Source organism: Cornus florida, unplaced genomic scaffold (assembly GCF_030987335.1).
Source record: "Cornus florida cultivar Cherokee Brave unplaced genomic scaffold, ASM3098733v1 CherokeeBrave_3.0.0_Hap2_Chr10, whole genome shotgun sequence".
Lineage (NCBI taxonomy): Eukaryota > Viridiplantae > Streptophyta > Magnoliopsida > Cornales > Cornaceae > Cornus > Cornus florida.
The window spans coordinates 69,821,109-69,840,306 of NW_026775580.1; the positions used below are offsets into that span (position 1 = coordinate 69,821,109).

Genomic DNA, 19,198 nt, shown 5'->3' on the forward strand with positions numbered 1-19,198 from the left:
TTTTGCCATCCTTTAACCAATTCATATATACCCACAAGAAAAAAATATATATATCCTCATCAAACTCGATGACCGGTGCCGCGCTGCCACCGCTGTAGTTCCAAGCTCTTCGTCGCGCTGCCGCCGCTACAGTTCTGAGCTCTGCGTTGAGGACTGACGAGGATGCCATCGAGCCGTTGCAGGAATCGCGACCGATTCCTCATTGCAGGCTTGAATTCTGATTTGCCCAGCAACAGCATCTAGCCAACAAAAACTTTGGCATGCTCTCCCTCAACGGCCTCTGCTTGGTGGAGAGCTTGACTGTGGATGACTCGGCCGTGGAGGACTAGCGGCGGCTGGTGAGGGCTTGACCAGTGAGGGCTCGGCCGTGATGAAGATAGACTAGGCTGTTGGTGACGGGAAAATGGCAACTTAGTCGCGATGGGGTGGGTAGTGAACTTCGGAACGGCCGCTGGCTAGCAAGGAAAACCCAGTTCTGTCAATCACCGGCGTGCACAAGCCACCGTTCCTTGCCGGTTCATTCTGTCGGTCTGTCCAGCCGAGCCCATAGCAAAGGGGGATCTCGGCAATGTGGATTTCTGTGATGAGTTCAGCTATGGAATGTGGATTGAACTCAGCCGCGATGAGGTGGGCAGAGAGCTTCAGAACGGCTGCCGGCGAACAAGGGGGAAGCTCGGATGAGATGGGCAGCTGGCTGCAAAGAGTACGGACGGTGGGCAAGGCGTTGTATGTATGTATATATGTATATACAGAGATATGTGTGTAATTTTGAGGTGTTGGGTTTGTGTGGGTTTGTGTGATGGTAGAGGAACGAGGAAGAAGATGGTGGTTGTGGAGGTTGCGGTGGTGGTGCCGGGTAAGTAGTGATTATGTATATTGGCTGAGGCTGTTTTGGTCATTTTAGCGGTTAAAGGGTTGTGAGAGGGTAAATATGTACTTTCATCATATTTGGGGAGTCATTGTTCAAGTTTGCAAACCTGAAGGGTGTCATTGTCCAAAAAGTGATCAAGGTATATATTGTCTTTAATCCAAACTCGATAGGGTGTCACTGCAATTTACTCTTATATATAATAGAAAAAGTCACGTGCAATGCACGTAAATAAAATTTATAAACATTATAAAATATTTTATTTTTAAATTATTAATAATGTGATATATATATATATATATATATATATATATCACATTATTAACAAATTTATGAAATCATAGCGACCTTCAAAATTTAGTTAAAAAATAATAACTTTGAAGAGATAAAGCGAGTTTGTGTTTGTTCACTTATACATGTCAAAGAAAAGTGTAAAAAAATTACCTTAAAAATATATATATATATATAATATATATATTAGAATCAACTTTATGAAATTACAAAGGCATTAAAATATAGTAAAAAGACAAATATTTGGATTATAAAGTCAAACTCAATGTTACTCCGCTTGATTGTTAAATATTATATACAAAATATTAAACATTAAAATTTTGAAGAGATAGAGAGTTATGGTTGATATGTGTCAAGGAAAAAAAAAAATGTAGATAGGAAATTAAAATGAAAAAAGAATGAAGCTTTGGAGAAGGAGATAAAAATGCTATGTACATTTAAAACAATACAATTCATTTATTAATTTGCAACAGAACAAGCAAATGAGAGCATTAAAGTGGAGATGCTTTTCCTAGTCAACGAGGATTTGCAAGTCGAGGTCTAGTGGACTAATAAAAACATAAGGTTTGATGATCATCTAAATATAATTTTTAAAAAATTGATCAAATAACATATCTTAATAATAAGCCATTCTTAAAAATATATAATTTATAAGTGGGTCAAATTTATAAAATTATAAAATCCTTTTAAGACTGAAGAAATAAAGAAGTTCATGGATAATGATTCATACAGTGCCTATGAGAAAAAATATATATATATATATATCTAAAAATATTATCTTTAGAAAAGGAAATAAAATTAATAAGAAAAAAAAACCAAACTTGAGAGAGAGGTTGATTAGTTTTGCACCTAAATGCCTAGGTTTCAAGTAATTTGATTGCCGTAACAAAGATTGTATTAAGAGATGTGATAACAGATTATTTGTTTAAATACTAATTAAAAAGAGATTTATAAAAGGCACAACTCCTCAATAGTAACAAACGTGGTGTTACGAAGGCACAACTCTTAAATAGAGTTAGTATCAAACTATTAAGAAATAACAATAACAATTGTACTTAAACCACTCTTCAATATTAAGATATTTGAAAACACACGACTCTTAAGTAGTAGTTAATATCCAAATTATTTGTGACTCTTAAAACGTGAAAAGTCACAAAAACAAATATTTATTAAAACAACTGCTTTAAATTGTAAATAATCATATTAATTCAGAAATAATGATTGATTGATAACCATTAGAATGAAATCTAAAAATATGCAACTCTTAAATAGCAGTTAGTTAGTTTAGTTAGCAGCCAATTATTATAAAATAACAATTGTAATAAACAACTAATAACCAAATTTTAAAAAGGTAACTATTACAACATAAAAATTCAAATAAATAAATTTTAAATTAAAAGATCTACTTTAAAATGTATATAAATTTTATAAATCCAATAACGATATAGATTTATAAAGTCATAATAATTGTTTAAATGTGTATAAATATTAAAAATTTATGTAACATTGCTACCGATCATTGAGATTGGCAAAGAGAGGGAAAGGATTCACCATTCACTTTCGAAACAGAAAAGAACGAATTTTAAAATGCAAATAAAAATATAAACTTAATAATTTATATAATATTTATATAATTTCTTCTCACAGGATTTACAACATAAATAACTAAAAAACTATAAAAATAAATAGAACAATAAACATTACACATCCATTACTTTGTTCTAATACTTTAAAGATCTCATCTCTCATCAGGTGCAGTGCTCTGATATTGCATCTCCTGTAATGTGAGCACTTTAAAATTTTAAAAAGAAATAAAAAACTGCATTATGAATATAAGATATACATTTATGTGCAATAAAAGTACGAAATAATAAAAAATCCAAGATCTCATGTCATGTGAAACTTATCTTCATATGTGACTCAATAGCTGTTTATTTTCTTAAGATGGATAATGTTAATATATATTGTGTATTATAAAAAATCATTTAAAACTCACAACTTAAAATTCTAATAACATATGAGAAACAGATTTCATCACGAGAAATGAAATAATGAATATAAATAAATATTATACATATATATTAACAAGAAACATTCCTTCCAAAAAATAAGGCTGTGAGGTGTAACTTGCAATTGATGCATATGAACCAAATTACCACTCTCGTGTCTCAAAGTTGTCGTTGGAACATTAGATAAAAAACCTCTGAGAAGGACTTTATACATAGAGATGTTGAAAGAGAGATATAATTTGTAACATGCATATTTCAACTCGGACATCATTTATATGAGATATATATAAAGAAAGAGATACGAATATAAAAAAAATCTTAATGTAAAATTGATATTATATAAGTTGCAACCAGCATAGTTCTACTAAAGTTTGAAACAATAACTTAAAACTGAGACTACGTTTATAAAATAATCATGTATATATTATTATTACCAAAAAGTGTATATAAAAAATATAAATAAAATATACTTTTATAAGGTATAAATATATATAAATCAACAGCAAGCCATTGTCGCACTATTCAAGCTAGCTTCATCCAAGTTTGCTGGCTGTTCCTCTCACCACCGAGCTTCTCCTTGCTCGTCGCGAGATCCCGCTGAGTCGCCTTGCAAACCCACCATCCACCTTGTCTTTGCCGCGAACCGTTGTCACCACCGCCTATCGGTGCAACCAGGGGCGGCTCGATGTAAATCAGGGCCTAAGGCTAAAAATAAAAAAATAACCTTTTCATACCATAATATGCAATATATTAATTATTATATAATAATTAATTAAAAATTACCCTTCTTGCTTTTTGAGATGCAATATAACCTGATTTCAAAAGTCCTCAATTCAATGCTGCTGCAAATTCTTCAATAAGAAAAGTGCATTCAAATTGAGATCTGAGACTAATGAATATTGAGTCGAGAAAAAAATTATAAAGTTGTAATGAGAGAAGATTGAGAAGGGAGATGACTTGTAACTTGTTAAGTTTGCTGAGAAAGGAGAAATTAGAATTCAGAATGAACGTGAGGATTAGGAATAAGAAAAAATAAATAAATAAAAAATAAAAATCTAGAAAAAGAGAATATGAAAAGTTTCTTTACTTTTCCATACAACAGCTAAATATTTATTGTACTACAACTTACCGAAAAAATATTAAATATATATAGTGCTGAAAAAAAAAACGTGTATAAGATAGACAAAGAGAAATAAAATATTAATGAGATAGTTTAGGAGACAAATAAATAAAATATTAGTGAGATATTTTAGGAGACAAAGAAATAAAATATTAATGAGATATTTTATGGGATAAATAATAAAAAAATGAGATATTTTAGGAGATAAATAATTTCTCTCTTGGTTAAAGTTTAATAAAAGGCGTGAATGATGATAAGGAGAGAGAAAAAAAGAAGAAGTTATTTTAGGAAATAAATTTTTTAAAATTAGCGTTCAATAAGGAAACAATTATAATATATCATATGGGGCCTTTTTATTGGTTGGGGTTTTAGGCGGCCGTCTAACTCGCTTAAGGATCGAGCCGCCCCTGGGTGCAACACCGCAAGCCCACTGCGATTCAACCACATCTGAGCACTGCCAACCTTCATCCACAGCCCATCTTGCCTGCTGTTCTGTCAATCGCCGACGTGCACAAGCCGCTATCCCTCGCTGGTTGATTCTGCCGGTCTGTCCAGCCGATCCCGTAGCAAAAGGGAAGGTCGGCGTTGTGGATTTCTGTGATGAGTTCGGCTCTAGAATGTGGACTGAACTCAGTAGTGGATGCGTATATTAGCTGAGGCTGTTTTGGTTATTTTACGTGATTAAAGGGTAAATACGTATTTTCATCATATTTAGGGTATCATTGTTCAAGTTTGTAAACTTAGGAATAGTCATGGTCCAAAAAGTCATCGGGTGTCTTTAAACCAAACGGTGTCGCTGCAATTTGCCTTTTTGTTATTTTCAGCTAAATAACTCGAAATTTCGTGACTAACGTAACTGTTCATCCACACCCGTTGGATGATGAAGTTTTCGGAGTCTTATTATCAGACGGACGACAATGGACAGTCCCACAAGTCACAACGTGTTCACAGCCACACGCGCACGCACTAATGGGATCTGAAACCCTAAACCCTAATCGAGCAAAGCTCTATTTAAGCTTTACTAGAGAGAGAGCCACAACTATGCAGCTTCTTCGCATCTTGCCGCCTCTGGGACGTAAGATGTGTCTCTCCGAGTCGATTTTCACGGTCATAGATTTCCTTGATTTCATCGTAATATACAGTTTATGTATATGCTTCAATCGATTGACATGATATACTATATTTAGTCTCGTAGATTGATTTGATTTCATCGTCATATATCATATATGTATGTGTTTCAATCGATTGAGACTCGTATATTTATTTGATTTCATCATCGTGTATATGTTTCAATCAATTGACATGATATACTATTCTCAGACTCGTAGGCTCGTAGATTTATTTGATTTCATCGTAATATGTATAGTTTGTGTGTGCATATATATATATGTATATATAGTCTATTGATATTACATATAATTTGCATTTGTTTTACCCTCTCCTTGCATCAAAACTTGAATGTGTGAGGAGATATAACTGATGCAGAAAGTGAAAGGTTGGCTTACCAGCCCATTGCATATTTGTTTTTGCCTTGGAGTCAAATGGACCTACCTATATTTATTTCTTTTTGGTGTTTATCTGTTCATTGTTTTATATTTTTGCATCCCAAAATAGGGTTTTGATTTTTAGGAATTATATGGCAAATGATGAATATATCTTATCCTACACACTGATTAACCGTGTTGATTACAACTCCGCTTATTGTCTGATGCCATTACAATATTAGTAACAATTGTTGCTATGATTATGTATTTTTAATGTTTTTTGTTTTGAATTTAGTCTTTTTTTTTTTTTTTTTTTTTTTTTTTTTTTTTTTTTTTTTTTTTTTATAGATTTGTATTTGGTTTTCTTATTTTGCTTCAAATTTGATGTCTTGTTTTATCTTATATTTGATCGCCTTTCAATTATGGCTAGTATAATGTAATTTGCAAACAAAAATGAAGGGTTGGGGTCATTTTTTTGAAAGATGAAGTTGATCCATGTAAATGTTTTTTCTATTGAAAAGTATGATAGTATATTCTTTACCAAAAAGAAAAAATGTGATATATGGGCTGCTATTGTAACTCCTTTTGATTGTCTTCTTGTTTTATTCTTTTATTATGTTTTATGTTGTGAATGAAGGCAATGATGTAAATAATCTTATCGTACACACTGAATTTTGATGTAGATTGAAACTCCGCTTATTATCTGATGCCTTCCCTTAATTTTCTATATAATATTTTTTTTTTGGCTAGATTGTTGTTTATATTTCTTAATTCAGTCATGATTATTACTACTTAATTCCAGAATCGTTTTGATAGATATAATTTTAGAGTAAGTAATTAGCTTGTAATGACCAAGACAGTCTGAGTTGTGTTTAGTTAGTTCTGTATTTTCATAGCTTGAACCTCAATGATGAGAAAAAGCAGACGGGCGGTCTGAATCTGATGCCGTGTTGATTGTCTGCACATTTTCCACTCGTGGAATGTCTCTGAGAGTCTGTGATGATTATAATATATTTTTGTTAGAAACTGAACCTGCCATGGAAGCCATTACTGTTTTTACATTATAATGTGGTACTAATAATCTTTGAACTATTGGATTGCTTCTTTCTTTGATATCCATCTGCAATGATGATGAAGTTGCTAAATTATGTCTGGACATATGACTATTGTCTGTGATTAATGCCTCTTCTGAGCAGAATGATTCATTCATTATCTTAATTTAATTTAAATTTTTTAGATTTGAAGATTTGTCACATTGAAAACTTCAAAATCAATCAGCTGCGAGATTTTGCGAGATTTTGTGTTCTGTTGTTTGTTTACAAATTTGATTTGATTAGAATGTTCTGAATTCTAGGAGTGCTGCAGCATTTTACAAGATGTTTAACTGTGAAGTTTGTGTTGAAAACGAACCCAAAAATGTAGACACCTAGATTTCCTATTCCTAGCATCTATGAATCTAGCAAAAAACATTGGAGAGAATTCAAACCCCTTTCATATCTACTTTGATTCGTGCAAACAGCTTTTATATTGTTCCTACGTATGATTTTTTTTCCTTTTTCTCTTTCTTTTGTTCTTATGCTATTTAAATTAGGTTTGAAACACAGCCATTTGACTAAGGTTGTGCTCACTTGTATTAATGCGGAATTGGTGTAAAAGCACGAAAATTTGAATGAAGGACAGACCGACAAAAATTAAGGTCAAGTAAATGTGATATTTTTCTGCAGGGCCTCCCTTACGGTATGGTTACTGCAGTAGAGTTTAACCACCAAGTTCGGGATGGATTGGTGTGCTTCCTTGCAAAGATGAATAAACCGGTTTATGTAAAAAAGATGCTATAAAAATTAGATTGACTTCAAAATAGCATATCTAAATTATAATAAAGGAGCTTAAAGAAGCCACAATTGCGGAATTTGCACCTGTTCATTGGGATTGGTTCTTGTTTGTATCTCCCTATTTTATATTCTATCTAATTCCCATTTTGTAGGTGCTGCGCAGCTCCTTATCTTCACTTATTAAGGTTTGCACTACAATTGATAATTTTAATATTAACTTTAATATTAACTTTACAAGTAATTATACCTCACCTTAACTATAATTCCTAATATTTAATATATTATGATAATAAATTGTTTTCTTAGATCAGACAAAAAAAAAAAAAAAAAATAATCATTAAAAATTATTTAAAAAAATAACTGTCATAAAAATATATATTTATTGAAGAATTATCTCTTTTGTCAAGATTTAAAAAAAAAAAAAAACAGAGTACAATTATTAAAAAATTATATCTATTAAAGAAAATATAAAAAAAAAAGTTATTTTAATTGAATAAATTATTATTTTTGAATGAATGAATAAAAAATTACCAAAAAAAAGATTATTGGTATGACTGAAAAAAAAAAGTTAATTTCATTGAATAAATATTCCTTTCAATTGTATCCAAAAAAAAAAAAGTATGGAATAAATTATCTTTTGTGGAATGTTATTATTATTTAATAAATTATTTTCTTAAAAATTGTATATAGGATAGTTATGACATTATAAATTAGGTGATGGTGTATTAATGAATTTAAGGATTATTTTGTATTGGTATCAATGGATATAGCCATCGATAAAGATCTTGATCTAGTCTTCCCTATGGTTGACGAGCCCCTTTCACCCGCCACACTTTGTTGACGAATGGTGAATAACAAAAACGCAATTGTTGGAATATGACATGTACACCAAACCCAATTGCTGCAATTTGACATATCACATTGCGACTTGAGCTCCATAGAAGATCGAGAACAAGGCTCTATAGATAGTTTTTATTATTTTATTTTACTAGACCAAGACCTCAACCCATTTCCTTGAGACATAGTGTGGTTGAAAGAGATTGGATATAGAGAAAGGCCTCAATAATTAAATTGACAACATTAAAAGTCGTCAATAATTATATGTAACCTATTTGATTGAGTCTCTATTTATACACACAATTATACATACACACTAGTGTTTAATTACTCTGGGGAATAAGAAATTATATACTCACTTTTAATTGTAGCCTTAGGATCTAATCCTACAACAATTAGTTAATTGACTTTTATTTTCTTCATTTTAAGAAACTTACATTTTCTTTCCATATCGTTAAAGAAAAATGAATCCCGTACGAGAATCCAGGCTCCAGACGAGACATTTTGCAATAACTTTCGTTAATTGCACAATGACCCCTACAAAAAGGGTTAATTGCGAAACTGCCCCAGAATGAAAAAATCTTCCAAAAGATATTTTCTTAGATGCCCCTGAAATAAAATATCTTCAAAATATATTTATGAAAAACACCCCAAGAAATGAAATTAATTCCAAAGATTTATACATCCATGCCCCTATGGGCACCGGGAGCAACTAGAGTACCTTCTTGCAAAAGTAAAGATACGTATTTCGTGGAAACCACTCACGATAAGGATACGTGAAGTTAAAAACCAACTCCGAGCTTGAAAAGTGAGGTTGTGCCAAAAACTAACAAACGGAGATAAGACGAAATAGGGAAAATGACAGAATAGGGAAAAGACGAAATAGCGCATAGTGTCTGAAAAACGAAAAATGCGAAAATGACTCGATCCTCAAAGGAAGTTGTCAATCCACATGAAAGAGTCTCAGAAACCAACTCTGAGCACTCGAGATGGCACTAAGCGGCATGAAATAGAGCTCAGAAAAGAAAATTAAACGAAAAAAATTCGTTCGTAAAATTTCAGGAAAAAGGAAAGGAAGGCAAATGATCGGGTCGTTACACTATAGATCTAGAGATTGTCAAGACATAGTGCTTAATAGAATGCTCTTGTGGTTTATTTGATGGATCATACTCATTTCTTGATGGATTGTGCCTCTCCCTTGTTTTAATTAGTTTAAACTCATGTCTTTAGCTTAATTGTAGTGTAGTGGTAGTTTAGATGTTAAATGGGAGGACAATCCATGCTTGTTGTTTGATGTTCCATACTTATGAATGCAAATGGCATATTTCTTTAATTTTGTGATGTGTTTGGATTGTGAGCTTAAAGAGGAATTAATGACTTAGTTTGATATATTGTACTATTCATTGTGTTGTATAGACAATATATGCTTAATTGGTCATCCATACTTGTTGAAACAACCACACACACACCTTTGTTACAATACATGCTTTTCCCCTCATTAATCATTTATTAAGGATGTAGAAAAGTTATGCTTAGTGGTGATCTCTAAACCCCAATATCTCTCTCTCTCTTATTTTACCTCTATTGCATTTAATTGTTTACTTTAGTCTAAATTGCATCTTAGTGTAATTCAACCACCAACCAATCTTTTGATCACTCGACCTACTATCCCTAATCTCGATTCCATAACCTAATATGACCCACCAATCCCTTGGGACGATCCCTACTCACCCTTGTTATATTTTTAGTTAGCGGTAGTAGTGGCATCTATAAATGTAAAACTTGGCTACACTAATTTGCACACAAATTTGGTTACACGGTACAGTACCCACCATTTATTTATTTATTATTATTATTTTTTGGGTAGGGGTAGGTTGGACGAAATCATAGTCAAATCTATTTGTTGAAGTAGTTGAAGCCTTAGATTTGAATTTTTTTTCTTCTTTTTTTTGGTTGAAAGTTAAGCACAACATACACTAACTACCCTTTGTAATGGAGAGATTGTTAGGATTTGTTGTTAAAATTTTATTTCTATTTATGATTTATTTTATATTGCAGTTTGTTATAAGAGAAGTTTTGGTGACTAAGAAATTTTTTGTAAGACAAGTCTTGGCAAGACTAAAGTAATTTGAAAAAGAGGTGCTCTACCACATCAAAATTTCTTGAAACAAAATAAAACAAAGTATGAGATTCTGGATTGATTAATAATGTTTTAGACCAAAAAAAAAAAAAAAAAAAAAACGAAACAAAACAAAAAAAAACAAAACAAAACGTTGTCACTTTGTTACTGAAAATTTGCTAGCTGCTTCTTTATTTGAAACAGATTTTCTCCCAAATTACATCAATGTGAGTGGATCAAGGCAAACACTGGCTTTCAAAAAATATTGATTCCAACAACGTCAAAACAAAACAAAACAAACTTAGAATATACAACTGCAATGTACTTTAGGAATGAAACAATAGTATAAGCTTAAAAGTATAAATACTAACGGCCTTCAATGATTGTAACAGTGACATTATTTGCAGAATATCTCTTATGGCTATGTTAAGAAGACCTGATATTCAAGAGAAACTGTTTTTCAGTAAATGCAGGTTGCTTTGGAGTTAGAAGATTTGCAAAATCACTACTAAGCATTGATAGAATGGTGGAAATAGTAGGCGTATCTCTCGCGAATTCTTGGACACATAGCAGCCCTACGTGTATGTATCTCAAGATCTCCACTTGGAAGCACGGATCAGATATTGTCGGATCTATTAGCATTACAATCCTATTTTCATTCCATAGTTTCCATGCCTGAAGACAATAAACAACCGTGAAATGCTAACATTGGAAAGTTTAGATGGAGCTATGAATAACAAAGGCCAATGTTCCAAATGAACTTACAGATCCAAGAAAGCTCAAAGAGTGCTCATTCTGATAAAAACTAGTGCTTTTCCGCGCACTTGCAATCTCTAATAAAAGCACTCGAAGCTAAAGACATCAGATTTTTCCGAGAATCTCCATTCCATTGCATATTCAGGGGCCATGTAGCCACTGCATTGAATCATTTCAGCCCATATAGAAAAATTATTTGAGTTGAACTATCCCGTGAGAAAAAAAGTTATAAAATAGAAATGATCAAGCATTTGGGGAAAGCAATAGATGCTTACTATGTTCCCACAATCCTAGCAGTGTTGGCTTGGTTTTCATTGCCTCCACAAATCTTTGCCATGCCGAAATCTGAAATTTTTGGGTTAAGCTCTTCATCCAACAAAATGTTACTTCTCTTTAAATCTCTATGAATAATCTTTAATCTGGAATCCCTATAAAGGTAAAGTAGACCTCGACCAATCCCTTCAATAATGCTGGCACGTTTTCTCCAATCCAAGAGTTTTTTTTTGCATGGATCTAAAACCAAAAACTAAATGAGAAAATCTATTTATTCTTCAAAATATTATTTTATGTAGTAGCCATGCTGAAGCAATGAATAGAAAACAACTATAAATGACAAAAAGATCACAATTTGGATGAACTGACCAAAGAGAAATGCATCCAAGCTTTTATTTGGCATATATTCATAGATCAACATCTTTTCTTCTGCTTCCACACAACATCCAATAAGTCTAACAAGATTACTGTGCTGGAATCAACAAATCACCAAAACCTCATTCATAAACTCCTCCAGCCCTTGTCTAGACGATCTTGAAAGCCGTTTAACAGCTATTCCTTCTCCACTTGGCATTTTCCCCATAAAATAAGGTAAAAGTGAAATTATTATTATTACTTTTATTTTCTTATTGTTAGTAAAGCTTCAACTTCAAAAGAACAAATATTATCTTGTACACTGGACAAAACCCACCCTGCCCAAGCTTATTGGCCACAAGAAATTCGTCTGTTGCAATCGCCAATGCCTCAAAACTAAATAGAGTTAATTCTTCAAATTTAGCTTGTTTCAGTTTATCTCCAAGCACACTTTCATTTGAACGCTCTGGACTGGCTTTAATTTTCTTCCTTCCTGAATCAAAATTTAGTTATGCAATCATTTATTAAGAGAAAATATTTTATTTATCTAGAGTTAATTGTAATGGGAATATACCTCTTGGCTTAGACATCCACCTCCAAGAAAGATAAATGCAGATAGCAGTTGCTACTGACCCTATGATCACTGCAATTGTGATAACTATTTGAGTGTTTCTCTTTATATCTGTAAGACACAACAAAATTTGAAGGAGTAGAGTTGAAATGAAAGAAAGAATTGAGAATTTATTATAGATGCCGCTCTTTTCTTTGGTAAATTAGAAAAAGATTTATACTAATGCTGTCAAAATGGATTAATGGATTATCGACTTCAAAAATTGATCATGAATTTCAGATAGTACAATGGTTACTGTTTTGATAGGTCACATCTAAGAAAAAAACTAAAATAAACCAGTAAACAAACAATAGAAGCATAAGAGGATTATTTAAATTACAATATCAAAAAAGGAGATGCGACACCTTACCAAGATCTGAATATCCTAGACGGATGTAAAGATCCACCCCACCATAGGTGAATTTCTGTATGTCAATTAAGTTTTCGCTCCGTTGCAAACAACCAATACCACTATAATATCCATTGGCTAAGCATGAACAATTATTCAAGCACTCGCTTTTACAGTTATTCTATAATATTGCAGGTGATAACTTTGCAAAGGCCGGTACTTTAACTGTCTTTTTCTTTAAGAACTCGTCTTCTTTTCCCTTCCCGCCATTAATGTTGTTTCCCTTGCACTGTGTAGGGGTTCATTTTCGTAACACAATAAAATACATATAAATGGTGATATCATACACAAATCTGAGTGATTCAGACAACATAATAGGATCCGAGGTGGACTGAGAGAGGTAGAAGCACAGGCAAACTCAAGAAAGAGAGGGTGAAGATGGCAGTGTCATGGTAGACCATTGACTCCCTTGATAAAGGTGTATGGAGAAAGCATAAAGGTTATTTTCTCCTCCATTGTTGCTCTACCTTTACTTGGTCTTGGAACACATCCTTATACAGGCTAAGTAAGAGGTTGGGTGAAGTCATATGACATCATATGTAGGGCCCATTAACATTAAAAAATAATGTTAATTAAGATGGGTCCAGAATATATGGGAGTCAAAATGGTATCTCTCTCTGCGAGTCAGGTCGAGTGTTAATTCAACGATCCGTGAACTTCATCCACCAAACCAAGAACCTCCTCGGATCCCAAGTAATCCTGAGTCCTACTCCCAACTCAGGTCTTCTAGTCTTCAATCTTCTGTTCGAGGTATACTGATAACGTGGTAAATGGCACGTATCTTTGACCGTTGACCGTTTGATTTGTGGGCCATCGTTGCTGATGTGGCGTAGTCTGTTGACTATTTGACCAAGCTATGTGGTCATTGTTGATGATGTGGCATAATTCTTTGACTATTTGACCAAGTTATGTGGGCTATGTGGGCTAACATATTTTGGACACCTACATTTTGTCCCCCTGCGCGGATGCTCTTTGCAGAATTCATAAAAGAGTAGCCGTGCATAAATGACTCGAGAGTGGTGTTATATGCGAGGTTTGACGACCTAGTGAAATACTAGGGCTTGCTAACCTAAGGGTGAGGCCTTCGGGTTTGATGACCTGGGCGGGATGCCAGGATTTGGGTACCTGGGCACTGTGCCAGGGTTTGGGTACCTGAGGGGGATGCCAGGGTTTGGGTACCTGGGCGTGATGCCAGGGTTTTGAGTACCTAGGCGTGATGCCAGGGTTCAGAGTACCTGGGCGCAATGCCAGGGTTTAAGTACTTGGGCGTGATGCCAGGGTTTTGAGTATCTGGGCGCGATGCCAGGGTTTGGGTACCTGGGCATGATGCCAGGGTTTTGAGTACCTGGGCGTGATGCCAGGATTTTAAGTACCTAGGCGCGATGCCAGGGTTTGGGTACCTGGGCATGATGCTAGGGTTTGGGTACCTGGGCATGATGCCAGGGTTTTAAGTACCTGGACGCTATGCCAGGTTTTGAGTACTTGGGCGCGATGCCAGGGTTTTGGGTACCTGGGCGCGATGCCAGGGTTTTGGGTACCTGGGTGCGATGCCAGGGTTTGGGTACCTGGGCATGATGCCAGGGTTTGGGTTCCTGGGCGCGATGCTAGGGTTTTGAGTACCTGGGCACGATTCCAGGGTTTAAGTACCTGGGCGCGATGCCAAGGTTTTGAGTACCTGGGTGCGATGCCAGGGTTTGGGTACCTGGGCATAATGCCAGGGTTTTGGGTACCTGGGCGCGATGCCAAGGTTTAAGTACCTAGGCGCGATACTAGGGTTTTGAGTACCTGGGCGCGATGCCAGGGTTTTGGTACCTGGGCGCGATGCCAGGGTTTTGGGTACCTGGGCGCGATGCCAGGGTTTTGGGGAATGTGAGTGCGCCAGTTAGAGTGCGTAAAAGTATGCCAGCCAAGTGGATAGCAATGGACACAGAAATGAGATAGTAAACCTCAAGCTTCAGAGGTATATTGTAGAAGGATGGTTGCCTGAGTCCATCGACTTTGTGCTGATATCCCCAGCGGAGTCACCAAATTATGGGGGTTCATTTTCGTAACACAATAAAATACATATAAATGGTGATATCATACACAAATCTAAGTGATTCAGACAACATAATATGATCCGAGGTGGACTGAGAGAGGTGGAAGCACAGGCAAACTTAAGAGAGAGAGGGTGAAGATGGCAGTGTCATGGTAGACCATTGACTCCCTTGATGAAGGTGTATGGAGAAAGCATAAAGGTTATTTTCTCCTCTCTTATTGCTCTACCTTTACTTGGTCTTGGAACACATCCTTTTATAGGCCAAGAAAGAGGTTGGGTGAAGTCATATGACATCATATGTGGGGCCCATTAACATTAAAAAATAATGTTAATTAAGATGGGTCCAGAATGTATGGGAGTCAAAATGGTATCTCTTTCTGCGAGTCATATCGAGTGTTACTTCAACGATCCCTGAACTTCATCCACTAAACCAAGAACCTCCTCGGATCCCAAGTAATCCTGAGTCCTACTCCCAACTCAGGTCTTCTAGTCTTCGATTTTCTGTTCGAGGTATACTGATAACGTGGTAAATGGCACGTATCTTTGACTGTTGACCATTTGATTTGTGGGCCATCGTTGCTGATGTGGCGTAGTCTGTTGACTATTTGACCAAGCTATGTGGTCATTGTTGATGATGTGGCATAATTCTTTAACTATTTGACCAAGTTATGTGGGCCATGTGGGCTAACATATTTTGGACACCTACACACTGCAACTGTCTCCTCCTCACACATCCACTGGTCCAATTTCCTCTATTCCATTCCTCTATATCCTTTGATTCAAACCCCTGTAAACATATGCAAATTGGTAAATCTTGCACATTGCAGCTTCCAAATGGACCGCACTTGCCATATGCGTCGCATTCATTTCGTGGAGCCAGAACCGTATCTTCCCAATTCTCCTTTCCAACATCTCTGTATCTCTGCACTACAATTCCATCAAAATTCAAGAAAAAGTAACACATGGATTCATCTCTAGAAGTATAAGTTGTATAAAGTGTTCCTTCTTTATCATCGACGACCTCAAGAGTGTTATAGTTCACAACCATGTTGGGTACTCCAATAATGCTCTGTCCATTCCATGGACCACTCCGCCAGAAAGGATGACTACCACTCCATACATACAGTTCTGGAATATTCAAGGGATTCAAACCATAAATGAAGCTTCCAGTATATGGATCCGAAGAGCTTTTCCAAGAGGTGAGCACAGTCCTCTCACCTGTATATTTGTTGGTACTAATTTTCATCTTCTATAACATTGAATCAGAAGGGTGTTCAAAACTCTCCCACGTTATGCTTCCGCCAAAGTTATCTCGCAACACAAGTTTCCCAGAATCTAAAAGCTAGGCACTTGAATGCGCCGAAGAATTTGGAACATTTGATGACCACACAATCTGTTTTTGTCCATCTATGACCACAAGGTTGCCATCTTCAGATATATTCAGAGTCCTGGAAGAATCATTAAGGGGTTTATCTCTATTTGCTACCTAGACCACAGCTGTAACAGGGACATTGTTATACCAGATAGCAACATAACGCTTTGTAGAATTGAAGGGGCTAAAAAATCCCAGTTTGAAATTTGCACCATTGGAGACTATACTTTCAGGGTCGTTGATTCGTTGAATTGGTGTAATTGTGTCTTTGGCAATGCTAAACTCTAGTTGGAAAAAGTAAAAACAAGGTTTTGTAGAAGAGTCATTAAGCTTGTACTATAGTAAGTAGGATAACTCTAATGCATTCACTCATATTTATATACACCAAGAATTTATTTCTCCAACTCATCAGCATTTTATTTTATACGAAAATCATCACTGAATTACCAATCAAAAAGGAAAAATAAAATAATAATTCAACATTGAATTCTTACAACTTTTGCAGACTTTTAAATTCAGACCCTTAAACCATTGAAAAACTTTGGCACAAAAGTTTCTGAGAATAAAACTATGCGGCATGAATGTTTCTATTTTTTTTTTTTTACCATTTTCCATTTTCCAGAATTTTTTGAATTTTACAGGGGCATTTTTGTCTTTTCACGTTTTGAGTGCCTGGCACCGTGAGATGTGTCAGGTGTGTCAAAGAGTTGGTTGGAGCATTTCTTTGAGTTTAGGACTCTTTAAAATGTAAGGGTGACCATTTTGGCATTTTTTTTGTTTTTAAGCTGGACGGTCCCGTATGGGATCCACTACCGGATTTGTCGCGTACAGGGTGTTGTTTGGGTCCATTTGCATCATATTTATTTTATTTAATGTGTTATATATGGTTGAGAATTATTATGTGTAGGTATATATATATATATAATTGTGGTGTAAAAATAAAGTTAAAAAGAAAATTTTTGTTTTTAAAAAAAAAAAAAAGTGGTGGGATCCACCACTTATACCTCTCTCTCTCTTTCCTTTCTTGTTCATTTTCTATTTCTTTTCAAGCAAAAATTCAATCCTTGATTTCTCCCTCACCAATTGGAATTTTTGGGTGCTGTTTGCAGCAAAACGGAGAATTTGCCGAGATCTTCGATTTGATCGGAGCAAAGGTAATTTTGGTGTTTCGAATTCTAGGGCTTGGATTTGGGCAAATTGGGAGTTTTTGCATCAAAGTGAGGTAGGGATCCCTAATCCATAATCTTCTTGTACTTTTGTGAATTATCTTGTATAAATTGTTACATAGCATGTTCAATTTGTATCAATTCTTGCAAAAATTGGTTTAATGTTATATATGGAATGTTTAATTAGGTGTTGAATGATGTGTTGTGATCGAGCATGCTTGTGTGGACTAAAATTCATGTTTTATAAGCTTACCATGCTAGATTATTGTTGAATGGAAGTATTCATTTTTTTTTTATTATTATATTTATTTACTTGTAAAGCATGCTATGTGCTTTAAGTTGAATTAATTATATGAAAATGAGTATTGGTATGGTATGAAAAGGCATGATGTGTTTCATGCATAGGCATTGGGTAAGGAAAATGGAAAAGTTATTTTGAAATGGAATGAAAAAGGTTTTGGGGAAAAAGTTTTGAAAGGATTTGCGAAAACCCGACCACCTAGGAGTTGCCTAGGGATTGCGGCGTTAGTATGGCCTACAGAGAACTAGGGTGATTTTCCTAGTGTGGTTGAGTTACCTGGGCCTAAATGACGCCATGGAGTTGCCATGGGATGGGTTATACTAACAGTTTGAAAATGATGACGGAAAAAGGTTTTGGAAATAGGGAGCAACATTTCATTCCATAGCATGGCATGGTTCGTTAATGACTTGGATTACGTCGTTGATGTTGTGGTTATATTTTTTTTTTCTAGAAATGGCATGATCTTGGTTCTTTTTCTTATTCCTTGTTTAGATTCACGGACTCACAAGAGGTATGTCTTAGGCACGTCCTACTGAGCCATTGTACTCACCCCTTTATTATTAATATTTTTCAGGACACGGGAAGGAGGTGGCAGACGACCATCCACAACAAGATTAGACGGGATTGGAGATTTATATTTTTACTATTTTTGTTTAGAATTTTAATATTTTGTAAATGTAAATCTTGACTATTCTGTAAAATTTTAGTATAATTTGTATAATGTTGTAAATTATGGACTTTTGATTTCAGTTATATTTCATGGATTGTAAATTGATGTAATTAGAGTATGTCCCTTGTAAAGGAGTATGGGACTAGGTAGTAGACTGGCGCTTCTATTTTTTTTTTTTAAAGGAATTGGTGGAACTGGACTCTTTTTATATGTATATTGATGTTTTGGGAATGTTTTATATTATTTGCGTTCTACGTTAGGACATGATAGATTAGTTTATGGCCAAGTGAGGCGATTACATTTTTTTTATGCATTTCAATAAGTTGTGGTAGGACCCTTTTTAGCAGAGGTCATGCCGAATATATATATATTTTTTTTATGACTGGTAGCATTTTAGGGTTGTTTTAATTGTAGTTAAAATTTGATCATTGTTGATTTATTCTTGGAGATGTTCATAGACTTCATTCTTTTTTATTTATTTGTTCCCGAAGTATCATTCATTTTCTTACCAACAGGCAAAAACTAGCAAAACATAAATGCTGCAATGCATCTTAATTACAAGGATCAACCTTTTAGGAGTCTGTTCTGCAATATTTCTAGAAAGGTTTAAATGAAGATTGAGCATACAAATTTAAAATTCCTTGAATTTAAGTCCTAACAAAAAAAAAAAAAAAAAAAAAAAAAAAACC

General features: G+C 34.6%; 1 protein-coding gene and 2 non-coding genes across 3 annotated transcripts; 2 read left to right on the plus strand and 1 right to left on the minus strand.

Moving 5' to 3' along the window:
- Nucleotides 1–411: 411 nt before the first annotated feature.
- Nucleotides 412–16,246, minus strand: LOC132277809 (G-type lectin S-receptor-like serine/threonine-protein kinase At1g11330). Its single transcript, XM_059779653.1, has 9 exons — nt 15,707–16,246; nt 13,106–13,191; nt 12,924–13,024; nt 12,518–12,625; nt 12,281–12,436; nt 11,592–11,829; nt 11,421–11,475; nt 10,997–11,235; nt 412–694 (listed from the first exon to the last, which is right to left on the minus strand). Exons 1-9 carry the CDS (start codon nt 16,244–16,246, stop codon nt 412–414), a joined length of 1,806 nt encoding a protein of 601 aa, XP_059635636.1.
- On the plus strand, nt 5,924–6,004 carry LOC132280626 (small nucleolar RNA R16). Its single transcript, XR_009471633.1, has one exon. It is a non-coding gene; the product is annotated as a small nucleolar RNA R16 (small nucleolar RNA).
- On the plus strand, nt 6,406–6,486 carry LOC132280627 (small nucleolar RNA R16). Its single transcript, XR_009471634.1, has one exon. It is a non-coding gene; the product is annotated as a small nucleolar RNA R16 (small nucleolar RNA).
- Nucleotides 16,247–19,198: the final 2,952 nt, after the last annotated feature.